The sequence below is a fragment of the Xenopus laevis genome, chromosome 4L (genome assembly GCF_017654675.1).
Source record: "Xenopus laevis strain J_2021 chromosome 4L, Xenopus_laevis_v10.1, whole genome shotgun sequence".
Classification (NCBI taxonomy): domain Eukaryota; kingdom Metazoa; phylum Chordata; class Amphibia; order Anura; family Pipidae; genus Xenopus; species Xenopus laevis.
Genome location: NC_054377.1, coordinates 87,975,506 through 87,993,016, shown reverse-complemented (window position 1 = coordinate 87,993,016; position 17,511 = coordinate 87,975,506). Strand labels below are relative to the sequence as shown.

General features: G+C 36.1%; 1 protein-coding gene across 1 annotated transcript; it reads right to left on the bottom strand.

Moving 5' to 3' along the window:
• Positions 1–6,258: 6,258 nt before the first annotated feature.
• Positions 6,259–14,868, bottom strand: tspan1.L (tetraspanin 1 L homeolog; the record flags this gene model as incomplete). The annotated part of the gene is given in 8 exon segments (NM_001095473.1): positions 6,259–7,443; positions 8,195–8,278; positions 8,427–8,570; positions 8,670–8,774; positions 9,540–9,614; positions 9,890–10,099; positions 10,811–10,875; positions 14,797–14,868. Coding segments are annotated over 7 exon segments (735 nt in total). The 3' UTR covers positions 6,259–7,383.
• Positions 14,869–17,511: the final 2,643 nt, after the last annotated feature.

The window sequence follows — 17,511 nt, the reverse complement described above, 5'->3', positions numbered from 1 at the left end:
AATAATTTAGTAAATGAGGGTTATAGCCAGGATGTGTGGAAGCCACATGATTTAAAGAGATTTATTTTTCTCAATGTCATCAAGCATTACTTGGAGTTAGTTCTGTGTCTACTTACCTGGACACTGCCATGCTTAACTTGTAATGACATTGGGAGGCCCATTTATCAAAGGTCGAATTTCGAATTCATGTGAATTATCTTTAATTTGAATATACTCACAATCCGACTGGGAGGTTATTTAAGAAAAAATTTGAATGTCTAATATTCAAATGGTTCCGACCCATATATGAAAATCGTACTCCATTCATATTCAATTTGTACAAATCGAGTTTTTCTCAACAGACCTCTGCCATTGATTTGTACATGAACCCGGCAGGTTTTAGGTGGCAAATATTTGAATTAGGACTGTTTTAATGGTTGAGTTGGGATGAATCTCACATTCCAATTTACATTAGAATAGGAGGATTAAAATTTGAATGTGTGAATTTTGAAATTTGAAAAATCGAATTTACTATTCGACCCTTGATAAATCTGCCCCTTAAATGTCCAGTAATGTATTTTTTGTAAACAGGTCACAGTTTATGAAATCACCTCCATTATAGGAGTAGGTAAATATATTGACCAAATCTTCCTTAGAGACCTCTGTGTCTAGCCAACTGGATGTTTTGTGTAGGTGCAAAACATTATTGTTCAGCATTCTGGAAACTGGCCAAATGGATGGGGATCACCCCACTTTTCTCCAGTGTATATGGGTTAGAAAAAAGATGGAATTAACTATAAACTAAATGGCCAAAACTATTTAGACGCAACGTCTAAGATGATGTCATCAGTTGGAACACCCACTGCTGGTTGCCATCGAAGAGGAAGCCTCACAGAAGAACGAACAAGCTGCTATTGCCAAGGAGGAAGAAGACCGGCCACCAAATTTTAAAGGTACGTTTCTACTGAACACTAGGTAATAACCGAAGTAAAAATATGTTCTAGGGAGACACGGATTCCACCAATCTTATACTTTGTACTATTATCTTGGTTATTATATGCTTGGTGCTGCAACCTCATTTTTATATAATGTTTTAGTGGGCTCTCCACCAGAGGCAATTGACCATGCCAATCCCGAGGAGGTATTGTATGTCTTGCTAAATGTGACAATTCTCGAGCCTCTGGGCCTTTAATCTCCAAATGTTCCAACATACTCAGATTGCATATAATGACTTGCTTGCTGTAAAGTGATTTGAGTTCCAGTGGGAAAAGTGCTATACAGGATAAATGATGCCCTTTCTCTTTTTACTTGATGGTGACTTTATGACAGTTTTTTTGTCCTTTTACAATATAGACAGGATTCTGAACACTGGTGCACATCATTGTATAAGAGCTTTATGCCTTCTTGACTTGGAACTGTTTAGGTACCTACCTATACCATAGAAACACCTGTATGTCATAAATATGCATAAAATAAATACACAAATATACTAAAATTGGAATATGCTTTTATTAAAACGGATGAAAAAATGAACTTATTGAATAATAGTTTACACACAATTAGCATGTTAATCTTTTCTGGCCACACCCTCTTAAAAATCATAGTCACAAAGCCTTTTATAATACACAAAAGCCATGAATATCCTGTAAATTATATCCTTATAAACGGTGAGTAGTGATGTCATCAGTTATAAACGGTGAGTAGTGATGTAATTTCTGTCACATGACTCACTAAAATTTGTGTATTATAATTAATAAAGTACCCCCAGTTGTAAAATATGAGGATATTAGAAGTTACCTCGGAGTTCCATGACCTGTATAAAAACACTCGGCCTTCGGCCTCGTGTTTTTATATGGTCATGAAATTCCTCGGTAACTTATAATATCCTTATATTTTACAACTGGGGGTACTTTATTCACTATATATTAGTAATGGTTCATGATGACCTGACCTGGTTCAGTGATTGTATACCATGTGAATGTTGTTTTCTTACATGCTGTTACAGTATATGTATAGTGCATGTACAATACAATTATGTGCTCAGCTCACTTGTCAAATTTACATAACAGTTTAGGGACATACTTTTGTCTCACTGAACAAAAATAAAGCAGATCTTTTTACATAGAAACTCTGATATAATGAACTGTCTTGAATATGTTGCTTTGTTTATTTTTCTAAAAACAGTGACATGTAATGTTATCATTGTACTTACAATGGACATCATCATCAATGAAATAAGACAGAGGGAATGGCTTAACATTGAAAGGGAAACAATGTTTTAGGTGAAAATCCATTCAGTTTTATTTGGGCCCTGTAAGGTTAAAGATATAATGAATTACCTGGATTATTCCGTTTCCATCTAGCCCAGGTATTGACACTGAATTATCTCTGGAATGGCAGACTCATGGGAAGCGAAATAAGAACTGCCTATTCATCTTTCTCTGGGCTTGGATTAAGCATGGGGCAGAAATGACTGCCCAAACAAAAGATATGAAGCTACTGAATGTTACAGTGAGACAATAAGATCAGTGAGGGTGAAAAAGAATGTTGGCGAATGTGCCAAAAAAACGATCAACTGCGGATGGATACACAGTGTAATGGCATCTTACCTGTCCTGTTTCCACCCAACCCCCTCTCTGAAAACACCACCGAAGTTCTGCTGCTCTAGGCAATGTCAATGCTAGAAAGTGGAGGAACCTACAAGTTTATCTGGTTTCTCCACATGACATGTGTGAATATGAAGATGCCATGCAGACTTTCGTTTTCTTATGTGCTTCAAATAATAAAACAACAAGTCAGTCACGAGTTTTTGTATGCCCCCACATTATGAATATTGCAATGTTTAACTAACTGCAAACCTCAGTAGGTGGGATGGTGGCTTAGGCTGCTCCAGGTGCAGTGAAAACTCAATTTTACATTCCCTAATTTTATGTTTTCCCTCATTTCACACAGTTTTTTGTGTGGTCCTACCTATATATTATACATATTACATTTCTCTGATTTTACATTTTCAGTCTCCATTTCCAGAAATGGGTGTTCTACTGTAACTCTTATGACAATACTGTCTTTATATTAGCAAATGATTAAGCAATGATTACTCTTCATCCTTTACCACTAAGAAACATACAGACAATCTGTACATTTACATGAATATATAGGAAAAGATAAAAATGATCTTAACAACCTACTACTACTTGAGACTTTTAGATGTTATGAGCTTTGTCAATCTCAAGAGCTTTCAAAGACCGTAAAGCATCATATAGGGCCAGTATCTGATTAAGTGAGCATTTAGAACATCAACATGTTCTCTGGAAAATGTTAAAATGTATCAGATTTATTATACCCTTTAGAGGATTTCTATCATGATCTGTTAAATAACCAACTTATCTATCAATACTACGTCTGCATAATAATGTACTACACTTTCAACAAAAAAGATAACAGTGGTATGTCTTTCATTTCCCAGGAACATCTGAGTACTGGGGTGTTTTCTGAACAAAGATTTTTAGTGAAGCAGTATTCAGTTAATTAAATCAAATGTGAAAAACTGGCTGTGCAAAAATGTGGGTACCCATGTAATTCTGCTAATTTGAATGCATGTAACTGCTCAATACTGATTACTGGCAACACCAAGTTGGTTGGATTCGCTTGTTAAGCCTTGAACTTTATATGCAGGTGTGTCCAATCATGAGAAAAGGTATTTAAGGTGGCCAATTGCAAGTTGTGCTTCTGTTTGACCATCCCCTGGAGAGTGACAGCATGGGATCCTCAAAGCAAGTCTCAAAAGATCTGAAAACAAAGATTGTTCAGTATCATGGTTTAGGGGAAGGCTACAAAAAGCTATCTCAGAGGTTTAAACTGTCAGTTTCGGCTGTAAGAAATGTAATCTGGAAATGGAAGGCCACAGGCACAGTTGCTGTATAACTCAGGTCTGGCAGGCCAAGAAAAATACAGGAGCAGCATATGCGGAGGATTGTGAGAATGGTTACAGACAACCCAAAGGTCACCTCCAAAGACCTGCAAGATCACCTTGCTGCAGATGGTGTATCTGTACATCATTCTACAATTTAGCGCAATTTGCACAAACAACATCTGTATGGCAGGGTGATGAGAGAGAAGCGCTTTCTGCACTCACGCCACAAACAGTTACTTGTTGTATGCAAAAGCTCATTTACAAAAGCCAGAGTCATTTTAAAACAAAGTGCTTTGGACTGATGAGACAAAAATTTAGTTATTTTGTCATAACAAAAAGAGCTTTGCATGGCGGAAGAAGAATACAGCAAAAAAAAAAAACAAAAAAAAAAAAACCTGCTACCTACTCTCAAATTTGGTGGAGGTTCCATCATGCTATGGGGCTGTGTGGCTAGTTCAGGGACTGGGGCCCTTGTTAAAGTGGAGGACTTAAATATCATCAAAAATCTATTGGATGATTTGAAGCAGGCTGTCCATGATCGGCAGCCATCAAATTTAACTTAACTGGAGAGATTTTGTATGGACAAAAATTCCGCCATCCTGAATTCAGACACTCATCAAAGGCTATAGGAGGCTGTTACATTTGCAAAAGGAGGCTCAACTTAAGTATTGATGTAATATCACTGTTGGGGTGACCAAATTTATATACCTGTCTAATTTTCTTATGATACATATTGCATATTTTCTGTAAATCCAATAAACTTTATGTCTCTGTTGAAATACTACGGTTTCTATAAGGCATGTTATATATTAAAAGTAAGTTGCTACTTTGAAAGCTCAGCCATTGATAAACAAAACTCAAAGAATTAAGAGAGATTCCCAAACTTTTTCATATGACTGTATGTGTACCTTATTTGTGTGTGAGCACAGTGCCTCATATACACTAGAGGGAGGAGCCTAGATTTTAAAATGCCAGTATTTCAATTTTATACTGGCCAATGTCACATATACTTCTTCATGAAAGTGTTTTCTTCGTGAAAAGGCTTTATCTACTGTATAACCATGCTTTACATATGGGCTGTTTTATGTGATTTACTTTTATATGGACCATCAATGTTTAGGAGTATAGTTCATTTAATACATAGTCATTGCAATTTTATTTATTTTATTTATTTTATTTTTTGTGTGTCTGTTCTCAAAGCTAGTATTGCATGTTTATAACGGTCAACTTGGAAAATCTACCATAGTCCTCATTGCTTCTTGCAAAGCTATGCTCAGTATAGCTGCTAGTATACTTTTACTCGGTCTCTGTACAACCTATAAGTAAATCTAGCATTTGCCCATGCTACAAACTTTCATAACAACCATGTTTATGGGCCCAATATAGTCTAAACATACCCCCTTGGTCATTTAGAACAAAGATGGGTAATAATGATGGTCATGCCAAGATAGGTCAAGAGACTATTGTGTCTTAGGCTAAAACTGGAACTGAGCCACTTATATTATAATAGCAGATTAGTGGGAAAATATAATAAAGACATGTTAATATTGGACATAAGGAAAATAAAACATTACACCTTATTAAAAAGTCATTAATAGTGATAAGTGCAACCATTTTGTAATTTGTCTTGAATTTAGTTATTTTACTACTTTCTTTTGCAATGTTTCTACACTTTGAAATATCAAATGCTATCTGGTTGCAGGGTCAATGATTAATCCATCTTCTTTCATACTGTTCTAAATAAAAAATCGTTGTGACACCCAGCTAACTTATTCCCAAGTGATAAACAGCTCTATATCACTAATTTGTGAGCCTCTGGTACTCTAGTGGGGATATAATAATAATTACACCATAACATGAGTAGGTCTCTCCGTTTCCCATTAATGTAATCATTGACAATTGCTGTTCAGGGCATGCCTATGAAACAAGCGCTGCCTTAAAGGCCAGTGGAAAGGTTTGAATCCAAAAACATGACTCTGCTTTAGTGTGAAGACTCCTAAATCTGGCTGTAAAACTATGAGAAGTAGTTTTGAAATAGTACCAACAGTAAACACCGTGTACAGATGACCCATCTGTTTTACTTTTTTTACAAGGTTACTGGCAAATATTACACAAAGGTAATCAGATATCACATTAAGCCACTGGATCTGCCCTATTTGCAGAAGGTCTTCTTGATGGTCCTCAGCCTCAGTATTTAAGAATAGGGTAGGAACCTTATGTTGTGATCATTGAATAAAGGGCTACACTATATTAACTAAGATCTTTTAGTATACCAGTACCCATATTTAATAATACATTTTCTGCAAATAAATACTAGTTTTGACAAATTATTTGTTAGGATAGGAATAAAAGCCATTCAACTTCTCTTAAGGTAGCCGTTTAATTTAAAACAAAAAAACTCCGACACATGACATCATGGTTTTTCTAAAGCAAACAAACAACAAAAAGTAATAAATAGTCTCCATTAAGGTAAAAATTACACATCGGTCTCTGATCTTGCAATCCTGCAAGCCACTGATTAGGACAAGTGCATCTAACAGCTATGCAGTACATAACCCACAGTGTACTATTGATTTAGCAACAAAGATTGGACCCTGCCAAAGTGATACTTTGGGGAGCTGTTGAAGATGAATATCTCATTTCTAATCCCTTTGAAAAAAAATGTATTATGTTAATAAAACATTCACAATACATAAACAAAACAGATGAAACATATCTGAATTTCAGACCTAACAATACTACAGAAAAAGAAACCTGCTTCATAAGAATTCCTATGAATTTTTTTTAACAGTCCAAGGGGGACCGACAAGGCTGGGTTTGGTGGAGGCAGGCAGGGGAAGCATTAACATGGGCCTTCTTCCACAGAGAGGGAGCATTCTTGAAAAATGCCATTGATAATGTACAAATTATTTATTGCATCATATATTATTAAACGTTTTTCTTCATCTGGGATATCTAAGCTGCGACTACCACTATCTGCATTCTCTCGCAGCCTTACACTAGAAGGTGATGCTGTGAAATATACTTATAGCAGCTCATGTTTGTAGGTCATTACTGATTTTCAGCTGAGGCTCTAGACTTTCTGAAATGCTTGGGTCTCTTGTTTAGCTCAGTCAAATGGGTGAAATGACATTTTTGGTATTGCACCACAATCTTTTACACAAGTCAGACAAAAATGCACAATCATACAAAAAGGCTCAGACTGTTACCAATAGTCACTACATGCTTAGATTTTTAACTGGAAAATTTAAAAATCTGTACTGCAAAAATGTCTAATGATGGAAATGGGAAGAAAAAAAAAAGTGGCAAAAAAGCTTCATATATAACAAGGTTCAAATAAGGAATGCAGTGACGCATGCATTTCTAAATATAAAAATCTGAGCCGGTTTGTAATCCTATTGCATGAGGTTCATACTGATTCTGGTCAGAAGATCTCTGGAAAAACAAATATATACACTGAATTCTGTGCAAAGTATTCAGTCTTCTCTTCCTTAGTGGATTTCTTTGTCTAAATGACAGTAGAGGTACATCGAAACCACCATTGCAGCAAGCTGGGGAGGAAAAGAAATAAGAAAAATAAATTTGGTATTTGTAACAGAATACACAATCTTATAAATACATTTTTATTTCTTTTGAATCTGCAGTCATTAGAGCAGGAGTGCCCATACTTTACTAATGCGGGGGGGGGGGGTCTACTTTTAGCAATGTTGTCCCATTATGATCCATAAAAGCATTGTTGGCATTCTGTTCCATGGAAACTATTACTTAATTATATTGCTTTATGGAAAAGTTATATTGCTATATTTAATAATTTATTTTATTTAAAAAGCAACTATTTCTTATGTAACCTTAACATAGTAAATATCTGAATGCAAAGAACAAAACAGGAGGGAAATGTAGTCAAGCTGTGTGTTGACAGTGTCTTGAGATCTACTGATCACCACATAGGTCTACCGGTAGATACCAATCTACCTTTTGGGCACCCCTGCATTAGAGGAAAGAGGCTATTCTAATAAAATAAATCTTTAGCTGGATGACCACTAGGTTTAGGGGTCCATAAAGCCTCAATGACCTTCCAAACACACGTAGAATGGGAGACTTTATTTGACAGATCTCAGTAATAAGAGTGACTAATGCCAGGCATATTGCATAGCTGTACTACTAATGGTTGATCAAAGATTTTTAGGGCAGGGGACCCTAAAATAAATTTGCTTTGGGACCCAGTAAGTTCTAGTTAAGCTACTATTTGGCCTAAACAGGTGTCCTACATTATTTGAAATATAAGTAGAGCTATGCACTTACCTCCAGTGCACAGATGCCAGCCGCCACACCCCCCACTATAGCAGCATTCTGCCGAATGAGGTAGAGGAGCTGACTGAAACAGCCCTATGGATAAGAAACAGTTCATCAGTGCCAAAATCCAATATACTTAATTTTCAAAGTTTTTGCAGTACGCTCAAACAGTATAGAATCTGTTTTCATGGTTTATGAATGCAAATGTGGCAAATGTAAATTAACAAGGATTAAAACATACCGAAATTTTAGAGTTCATTGCGTTAACTTGAGTACAGACAGCATTTGAAGTTGAGTTGCAGCAGTAGGGCGGGTACTGATGGTAGTTGCTGTAGTAGGTGGAATTATTGAAGTCGGAGTATCCATCAAAACCACAGCAATGAAGCTAAAAAGTAAATGGTGGCAATGGTCAGAATAAAAATTAAAAATAAAAAAACACAACATGGTCAAAACTCCCATAAGTTTTTACACCAGAAAGACTTACATTTTCCATGGTAGCGTTCCAAATCTTTGTCACATCTGGTTTACTGTTGGAGCCATAATCATTTTGTAAAACTGGTTTTAGGAGGGGTCCCAATATGCTCTCGGCCTGGTACGTGAAGAATAAAACAGAATTAATGTTGCTAAAGGAGCAAGGTTTTCGATATCTTACAACAATAAAATCCAACTTCCTATTCAGCTCTAGAATCCCAGAGATTTCACTACCCAAACAAACATTTTTAAAGGAGTTACAACCAAGCAAGTTAAATACCATCTACCATAAACACCTGCCTTTTAGATCTAATCAGAAGTATTATGTGGTATAGGTCCAACACAGTACAAAACCCTTTAAAGGGGTTGGTAACCTTTGAGTTAACTTTTAGTATGATGTAGAGTGATATTATGAGACAATTTGCAATTGGTTTTCATTTTAATATTTGTGGTTTTTGAGTTATTTAGCCTTTTATGCAATTTGGTTGCTAGGGTCCAAATTACTCTAGCAACCATTCATGGATTTGAATAGAGACTGGAATAGGAAAGTGCTTGAATATAAAGAGGAGTAGTAAAAAAATTTTTTTTAAAAAAGCCAATAGAACATTTGTAGCTTTACAGAGCATTTGTTTTTAGCCCTCCATTTAGAAACTGGAAAGCATCAGAAGAAAAATGCAAATACAAATAAAAAAAAAAATGAAGACCAATTGAAAAGTTGCTTAGAATTGGCCCTTCTATAACATATGAAAAGTTAACTGAAAGGTGAACCACCCCTTTAAGAGTCATACACCAGAAAGGTTATGCACTATATTACATACATTTGCATGTACTAACATTTCTATGGTTACAACATAAAAAAAAAACAAAAAAGAACACAACTTACCAAGTTGGAATAAACCAAAGCTACAACAGCACCAGCCACCTCTGCGATGAATATGATCAGGATGATGGTGAAGAACTGGAAGACATTTATAGGACAGTTTTCTTATACAATGTTACAATACTCTATTTGTAACCAATTGTCCAGGTCACTGTTACAATTTTCAAGGGTATTCAAAATCGTATGTAAAAAAAGCTAAAACTGCCTCAGGTAAGTGATATTCAAACTGAAAAGTTTTTCCTCCAAAAATAAATAAATAAAAAAAATAAAATAAACTGGTCTTTACTCAACTACAGAGGATCAGGAGTTGCAACTGGGACAAAGAACTATGTCAGAAATACTGAAAAACTCACTATGAGCAGGAGGCACTTGCTCTCCTTTTGTGCTCCACAGCATCCAAGGAATCCGAGAAGTACCAACAGAGCACCAATGGCAATGAGGAAATACCCAACATTAACAAACTGAACTGCAGCACTTGCAGACACTGTTCCAAATATTTTTAAAAAGGAGTTGCTGTCCACAGACACCCAGATTCCGACTCCCAGGAGGGTACCACCTCCAAGCTGCAAGAAAATCAGAAAAGTACAATGTGTCAATTTCATTTATGTTTTATATTAAACCCTGAACAACTAAATTAACAATAGGGTGATAGTCAATACTGGTACTCAGAGAGAAAAAAAAAAAACAAAAAAAAAAAAACAGTGGCATAAATTCTATCTTGTTTGTAATAAAAAGTTCCATTCTCAAGCTCAATATTTCAAATTATATTTTATAGAACAAAATATACTCACTTTACATTCACTCTATTTTTCAGAAACATGTTTGTATGAAATGTTTTGCCCCACAGAGACTTATTGCTTTGAAAGGCTCGTTTGGTCGCATGAGTTTTGTTGTTCCACCTAGGTTATGCAGTTAATTCTCAGCTTGTTACCTTGATAAAACTTTAGCCTCCTATAGCCAATGTGTTACCGTAAAGTTATGCAATACACTACATTTTAAAAAAAGTTATCCTAGAAGAGTAGTACTCCACTACTGAACAAGAAGAATCTGTAAATATACTGGAGATCATTTACAAACAATGGCCAAATATACACCTGGGCAGTACAATTTTTTCCAGTGTTGACAAATGAGCCCTACGGTCTTTATTCACCTTCACATTTTGAAGTCAGTAGTTTCTATTTTGTAATATCCTGCAGCAGTTTTACGAATAGCAATATTTACGAATAACAACATAGCACATTTTTAATTAGCACGTATAGATACTGTATACTTACAAATATCAGAACGTTGAATATAATCATCATCACTTTGATAAACGAGAAACACCCCATTGTTCTGGCTGCAAAGACATGAAAACAAAGCTAAAATTAAAGCACTTTGCTTTACTACAACAGATACCTGATCAAATGGAGCGATTACAGCAAAGACCAACCCACTCCAGCCAACCCACCTTTAGTGGAGAAAAGTAGGTCATTTCTAGTCACTCCAAACAAAAATGTGAATCTCTTCCCTTCTGTTTATTCATCTTACATTGCCTTAAGGGTCAAAGCCATATAGCATTGCAAAGGCCAAGTATCAAGCGAAGACTCAAGAAAGTTCTCTACTGCTGCATTGCATCCCACTTTTTTGTAATATACCTAGCTTGACTTTAAAGCATATAACAGTCATGGACAGTATATAAGCTTTTTTTTTTTTACTGTCCTGGTAGAGATATATAAATCATACCCTGTCCCATCAAGTGTTTAGAAATGCATCTGTATACAGTTTAAAAACAAAGGATTTAGTGCAGGCTATAAATAAGCCTCCTTAATTTGAAGTAATTGAGAGATTAAATAGTAATACCTTTAGCTAAATTAAATACTGCTCCTATGAGTATTTTGGAGCATTGTTATTTAAGAAAATTAATGCCTTAGAAATTAAAATTGTTATAACATATTAGAGTCCTATTGTGTTGGACAGTGGACATAGGCCTTACGCAATGTTGGGGGTGACAGTCAATGCAATGGTTCACATATAAATTCAAATGTGAGGGCACAGACCATATTATTCTAACCGTGTGACAGGGCAAATAGCTATTCGCACCAAAGTTGCAGCAACTTGTATGTAAATGGAAATGTACTAATCCTCACAGTTAAGACTATCCTGTATGATTCCACAGTGACTCAAGATTAAATCTTCTATATAAATCGAAAATATGTAAAAGGTCTCAGTTAAACATAAATGAGAGAATATAAAAAAAAAGTGCAGTGTAACATACTTTACACCCACACTTTTATTTAAATGTGACATGCTAAGATTGTGATTTGACAGCACAAAGACAACATTTTACTCATTTCTTGCCCCTGATGACTCAATCCCAAGGCATCTGAGAAAGAGTATGGCTTCTGCCACTTCAGTCTCACCATTTACCTCTCACGTATTCTGATAAGGGTCATTGACTGAGCCAGTATTGGGCAATTTGAAAAAAAAAAAAAAAAGATGAGACTTACAAATGTGGGATAAATTGTCTGATTTTGGTGACAAGTACTTGACGGTCGTGATTCAATTTGCCATCACTTTTTGTACTGTACTGGCACAAATGATTGCTCCTTTGTTATGCAACATGCACCTACCACATAAGGGGGATGTATGAAAAATGTCCATAGGCTCCCTTACTTGAGCAACATTTAGAGGCAGGTGTGAAGTACAGGGTTCCTTGCACTCTTAAGATATGTGGGAATCAACATGTTGGTGAGAACAGCCTCACAGAAGGGCTCACACTGGCAACAACATTTTTCAGATAGTAACATCAAAGTATGTTGGGTGCCCAGGCCATGTTTGTATGAGCAATTAGCGGGAGCACAATTGGTCCGTGTAACCATGATATCGGGCATGACAACCTCCCACACATGAACCAGACTTTGACTATGCCTGGGCAATATAACCTGTATGTGGGTAGATATATTATACAATGAGATGTTTATAACTTTCTGGTACAGGCAGAATTATATTTAATGGAGAACTAAACCTAAAAAATGAATGTGGCTAAAAATGGCATATTTTATATACTGAACTTCTTGAATCAGCCTAAACTTTCAGCTTCTCAATAACAACAATGATCCAGGACTTTAAACTTGTCACAGGAGTGACCATCTTGGAAAGTGTATGTGACACTCACATGCTCAGTGAGCTCTGAGCAGCTGTTGAGAAGCTAAGCTCAGGGGTCGTCCCAAATTATCAAGCAGAAAATGAGGTTGGTCTGTAATTTAAGATGATGCTATAAGGCTGCTTATTAGATTCTGATGCTAGTTGAACTGGTTTGTGTGCAGCCAAGTAGTAATTATCGGTACTAATCAGCCTAATTGTACTAATTGTGACTTTTGTATTCTATGTGTACTGTATATTGGGAGTGGGTCCCGAAGCTCAGTAACTGACAGCAGCACAGAGTATGTGCAGTGAATCAGCAGAAAAGAAGATGGGGAGCTACTAGGGCATCTTTGGAGACACAGATCTTTACTGCTAAAGGTGGTTGCCTTGGGTTGGTACAGAAGCCCAAAACATCATGTACAACATTTCTAGTACACTTCTTTAGTTAAGCTTTAGTTGTCTTTTAATCATTACTGTAAAGTGCAGCAAAGATGTCGCTAAAAGAACAAGGGTGCGTTGTGACAATATTCGTGCCAGAATTTCCAGAACACGAGATCTATGAAACATTGTGATGGAAAAGCACACAGTATGATAAGAATGTAAACTCTGTAGTTTCCTGCTGTATTCATCTACTGTTCAGGTCTGGGCCAAGGACAGGCAACCTTTAAAGCTACTGATGTGGGAGGACATTATTCAGCATTGATCCCACCAGCTCCAACCACAAGAGGAGCCTCTTTCAACTAAAAGGTTTTTTGGTATTAATGTTTAGGCACATAAATATGCTGCACTTTTTAAGCTAAATGATTAGGACCCAGGCACAATCTACTTTGAAGATAATGCCGTTTTATTAGAAGATTATTTGCTGATATTTATATTTTTAAGCAAATAGGTCTGGGGATGTCCAGCTAGCACTAAACATTTACAATATCTTGAATTACCACCTCTTCTACTAACAACGTTATAAGGGGGTTTATAGCTGTCCACTTTCTATGCACTAGTGGGATTGTCTTGCTCTAGATACACCGAGGTTCAATCCTGCAATCACTTTTACACTTCCCAGCAAAGTTGCTGTTGATTTTTCACACTAAGATTGTAATTTGAAACAGTGTTTATGTCTTTTTCATGGTGTCCTCTGTAAAATCACAAAGTATACTCCATTAAGCCAATTTAGAAGATTGCAGTTAAGAATAAATCTTTGGGCACGGCGTTAAAGGTTTCCAGAGGTGAATAAAATATTAGGAAGTTATACTCTTTTAAACATGGCAGTAATTAAGCACTCAATCTATCCATTGCTTTGGGGCAACCCCACAGTTGGATAACCAAATTCATACCTTTATAGATTTGTAACGGTTATTAAGTCAGTTAAAGGGGTTGCTCACCTTCAAATTAACTTTAAGTATGATTTAGTAAGTGATATTCTAAGACAATTTGCAACTGGTTTTCATTATTTGTGGTTTTTGAGTTATTTAGCTTTTCATTCAGCAGCTTTCCGGTTTGCAGTTTCAGCAATCTGGTTGCTTAGAATTGGCTATTCTAAAACATACTAAGAGTTAACTGTAAGGTGAACCACCTCTTTGAAAATACACCAAAACCCCACTGTACAGCCCTGTGGGGCAAAAGTTTTGACTGACATTACTGAAGTAGTTACCAACATACTGTACGCCTTTCAGCAGAACGGACATTTTTTTTTTATTTTACAGGGGCAATAAATCCTGTGAGTGGCTGTTAAACAGCAACAAGTGCACAACAAGCCAGGCATAAAATGAATTGTATTTCTAGCCAATAAAACACGCCAATTACATTGTAAAGATCTAATCTTTGTTATATATTTCCTTTTGCAAATAACGGCTCTTAACTATGCTGCTCCCGTCTAGAATAATACACACTTTCTTAAATGTGTTAGAGGGTGATTTAAGGAGGATTTCTGCCTTCTAAAAGGCAACTGAAAGATTTCAAAATTTGGACAAAAATGTATTGAGCAGTTAAGGTTGCTAAAAAAAAACAACCAAAACTGAGTTTACAATTCAGTTAAACAATAAATATACTTATGTTTTTTAAACTCCTTAATTAAAGAATGAGGAACACCAAAGGACAAGCCAGTTTTGTGTGTGAGGTAGAATGAGCAGGATCTTACCTGAAAGTTCCCTCACTGCTACTGCTGTACCAGCTCCTGAGCAATCCACAGTTGTTATGCTGCACCTGCTTCAACTGCTAACAGGTGATACACACAGAGGCTGGACCAAGAAGTCTGTCCGGCCAATCAGATGGCTCCCTTTTGTTTCAAGCGAATAATCTCTGCACCACACCTACAGCAGCAGGGAACAAGGAACTTTTTCCCTTTCCTTCATTCCCCACCCCCAAACAGAAGCATTTTGTTTTTTATTTGTATTTCCAGTGAAATGGGAGAGATTCTATTCATAACAGTATAGTCAGACAAGAAAATGCACTATCCAGTTTATGCATGTTTAGGGGACTCAGATAAACAGTTGTCCATTAAATCAATCAACTCATTATAGTCCCTCCAAACATAATCATATTTAAAGATTTAAATGCACAGTTTAGTGTAAACATAAAAACTGGGCAAATAGGCTGTGCAAAATAATATAATATCTAATATTATTAGTTAGTTAGTTGGGCAAAAATGTAATATATAAAGGTTGGAGTGGCTGAATGTCTAACATAATAGCCAGAACACTACTTCCTGCTTTGCAGCTCTCTATCTCTGAGTTAGTCAGTGATTAAAGGGGGCCACAAGGGACATAACTGTTCAGTGAGTTTGCAATTGATCCTCAGCATTCAGCTCAGATTCAAAAGCAACAGTTATGACCCTTGTGGCCCCCCGTCAAGTAACTGATTGGTTACTGCCTGCAAAGCAGGAAGTAGTGTTCTGGCTATTATATTAGACATCCAGTCACTCCAGCCTTTATACATTACATTTTTGATTAACTAACTATAGTGAAAACATTTTTTATGTGGCACAGCCTATCTATTTACCGAGTTTTTATTTTTACACTGAACAATTCCTTTAAGGGAACTAACCGTAAAAGCCCTATTGTGCTAACAATATATCACTGTATCCGTGCGTAGCACCACAGGCAAATTCCTGCTTGTTTTTATTTTAACTCTTTCACTGCTAACTTGTTCAGCTCGATTAAGTTCTTTTGTTGGGCATTCAATGTAATTTACACATCGCATGGAGAAAATGTATGGCAAACAATATTCCTATTTGTGTTATCTTTGCTGCCTGATAACATTGACAAATTTCTATTGGCTGGAATGATATAATACCATTCAAATGGTTAGAGGACGACAAGGTGCTCCAGAATGAGTTGTAAAGTTACTCACCAAACAGTGAAAGTGGTCCGGGTGCACCAGCCCCAGACCCCCAGCTTCGGGGAGCTCCATGACTAAGCACCCTAAAGGGTGTGAAACGCGTAGGGTGGATGGAGATGAAGCTATAATTTTTAATTTTTCTACCAATAAATTTATCTTTTAACTGAATATCTCTGGTCTTGTGGATCCGTTTGAATGCCGGTGAGCCCTGCTTCTTTATCTTATGATATAATACCAGTCAGGTGGCAACCCTAGTTGTGCGCTACACATGCTATTTAATGTTAAAGAGGTGGTTCACATTTACGTTGACTTTTAGTATGTTATGGAATGGCCAGTTCTAAGAAGCTTTGTAATTGGTCTACATTGTTTAGTTTTTATAGGTTTTTTTTATTATTTGCCTTCTACCTCTTTTCAGTTTTCAAATGGGGTCATTGATCCCATCTAAAAACAAATGCTCTGTAAAGCTACAAATGTATTGTTATTGCTACTTTTTATTACTCCTCTTTCTATTCAAGCCCTCTCCTATTCATATCCCAGTCTCTTATTCAAATGAATGCATGGTTGCTAGGGTAATTTGGACCTTAGCAACCAGGTTGATAAAATTGCATACTGAAAAGGTGCTAAAAAACTCAAAAACCACAAATAATAAAAAATTAAAACCAAATGCAAATTGTCTCAAAATATCACATCATACTAAATATCTACATCACACTAAAAGTTAACTTTAAGGTTAACTATCCCTTTAAAACATTGCTCTAGCTGTTCTGAAGAGAAATGTATATTCACATTATTTTTCACTTTAGAGTACAATTTATTTTAAGTTGTTTATGTGTTTATAGATATGTGTCATCTTAATTGAAACAATTAACACTTAGGGGGTTATTTACAAAACTCAGAATGCAAAAATCACTAAAAATTCATGATTTTTTTCTAAAATTTGACTTTTAAAAAAATCACGAATTTTTCGGAATTTATTAAACCCCGAGGATGAAAAGTCCAAGTCAGAAAATCCAGCATCTCAGACCTGTCGAGGTTGCATATAAGTCAATGGGAGAAGTCCCAATGATTTTTTGATGTGCGCTGGGTTTCGTGCAATACCCCGAAGTTCTCGAAAAAATTGTGAAAATCAGATTTTTTTCCTGCAAAGCAAATTTTCAGGAAAATTTAATAATTAAATAAGCGTAAAATAAATAAGGGTTTGATCGGATTTTTTAGCATAAAATATTGAGATAAATTCAGACTTTGATAAATAACCCCCTCAGTGCAGTAATGTGGTTTCATTTAATGAAAAAGAGGGCCTTTTATTTTGCCAAGACTGATGTTGCCAAACATGCGTCTGGCCTACCTGGGTGTGCCAAAACCTGCGGATATGGTGGGTGCTGGACATGAACACTGATCTGTTGTAGATATTCTCAGAACTACAGCAGCATGACTTATGCCAAGTGCTTTCATTTATATGTAACATTGGCCAGTAAGTTAGTGTGTTAGTCTTAGTGTGTTAAGGTGGCCATACACG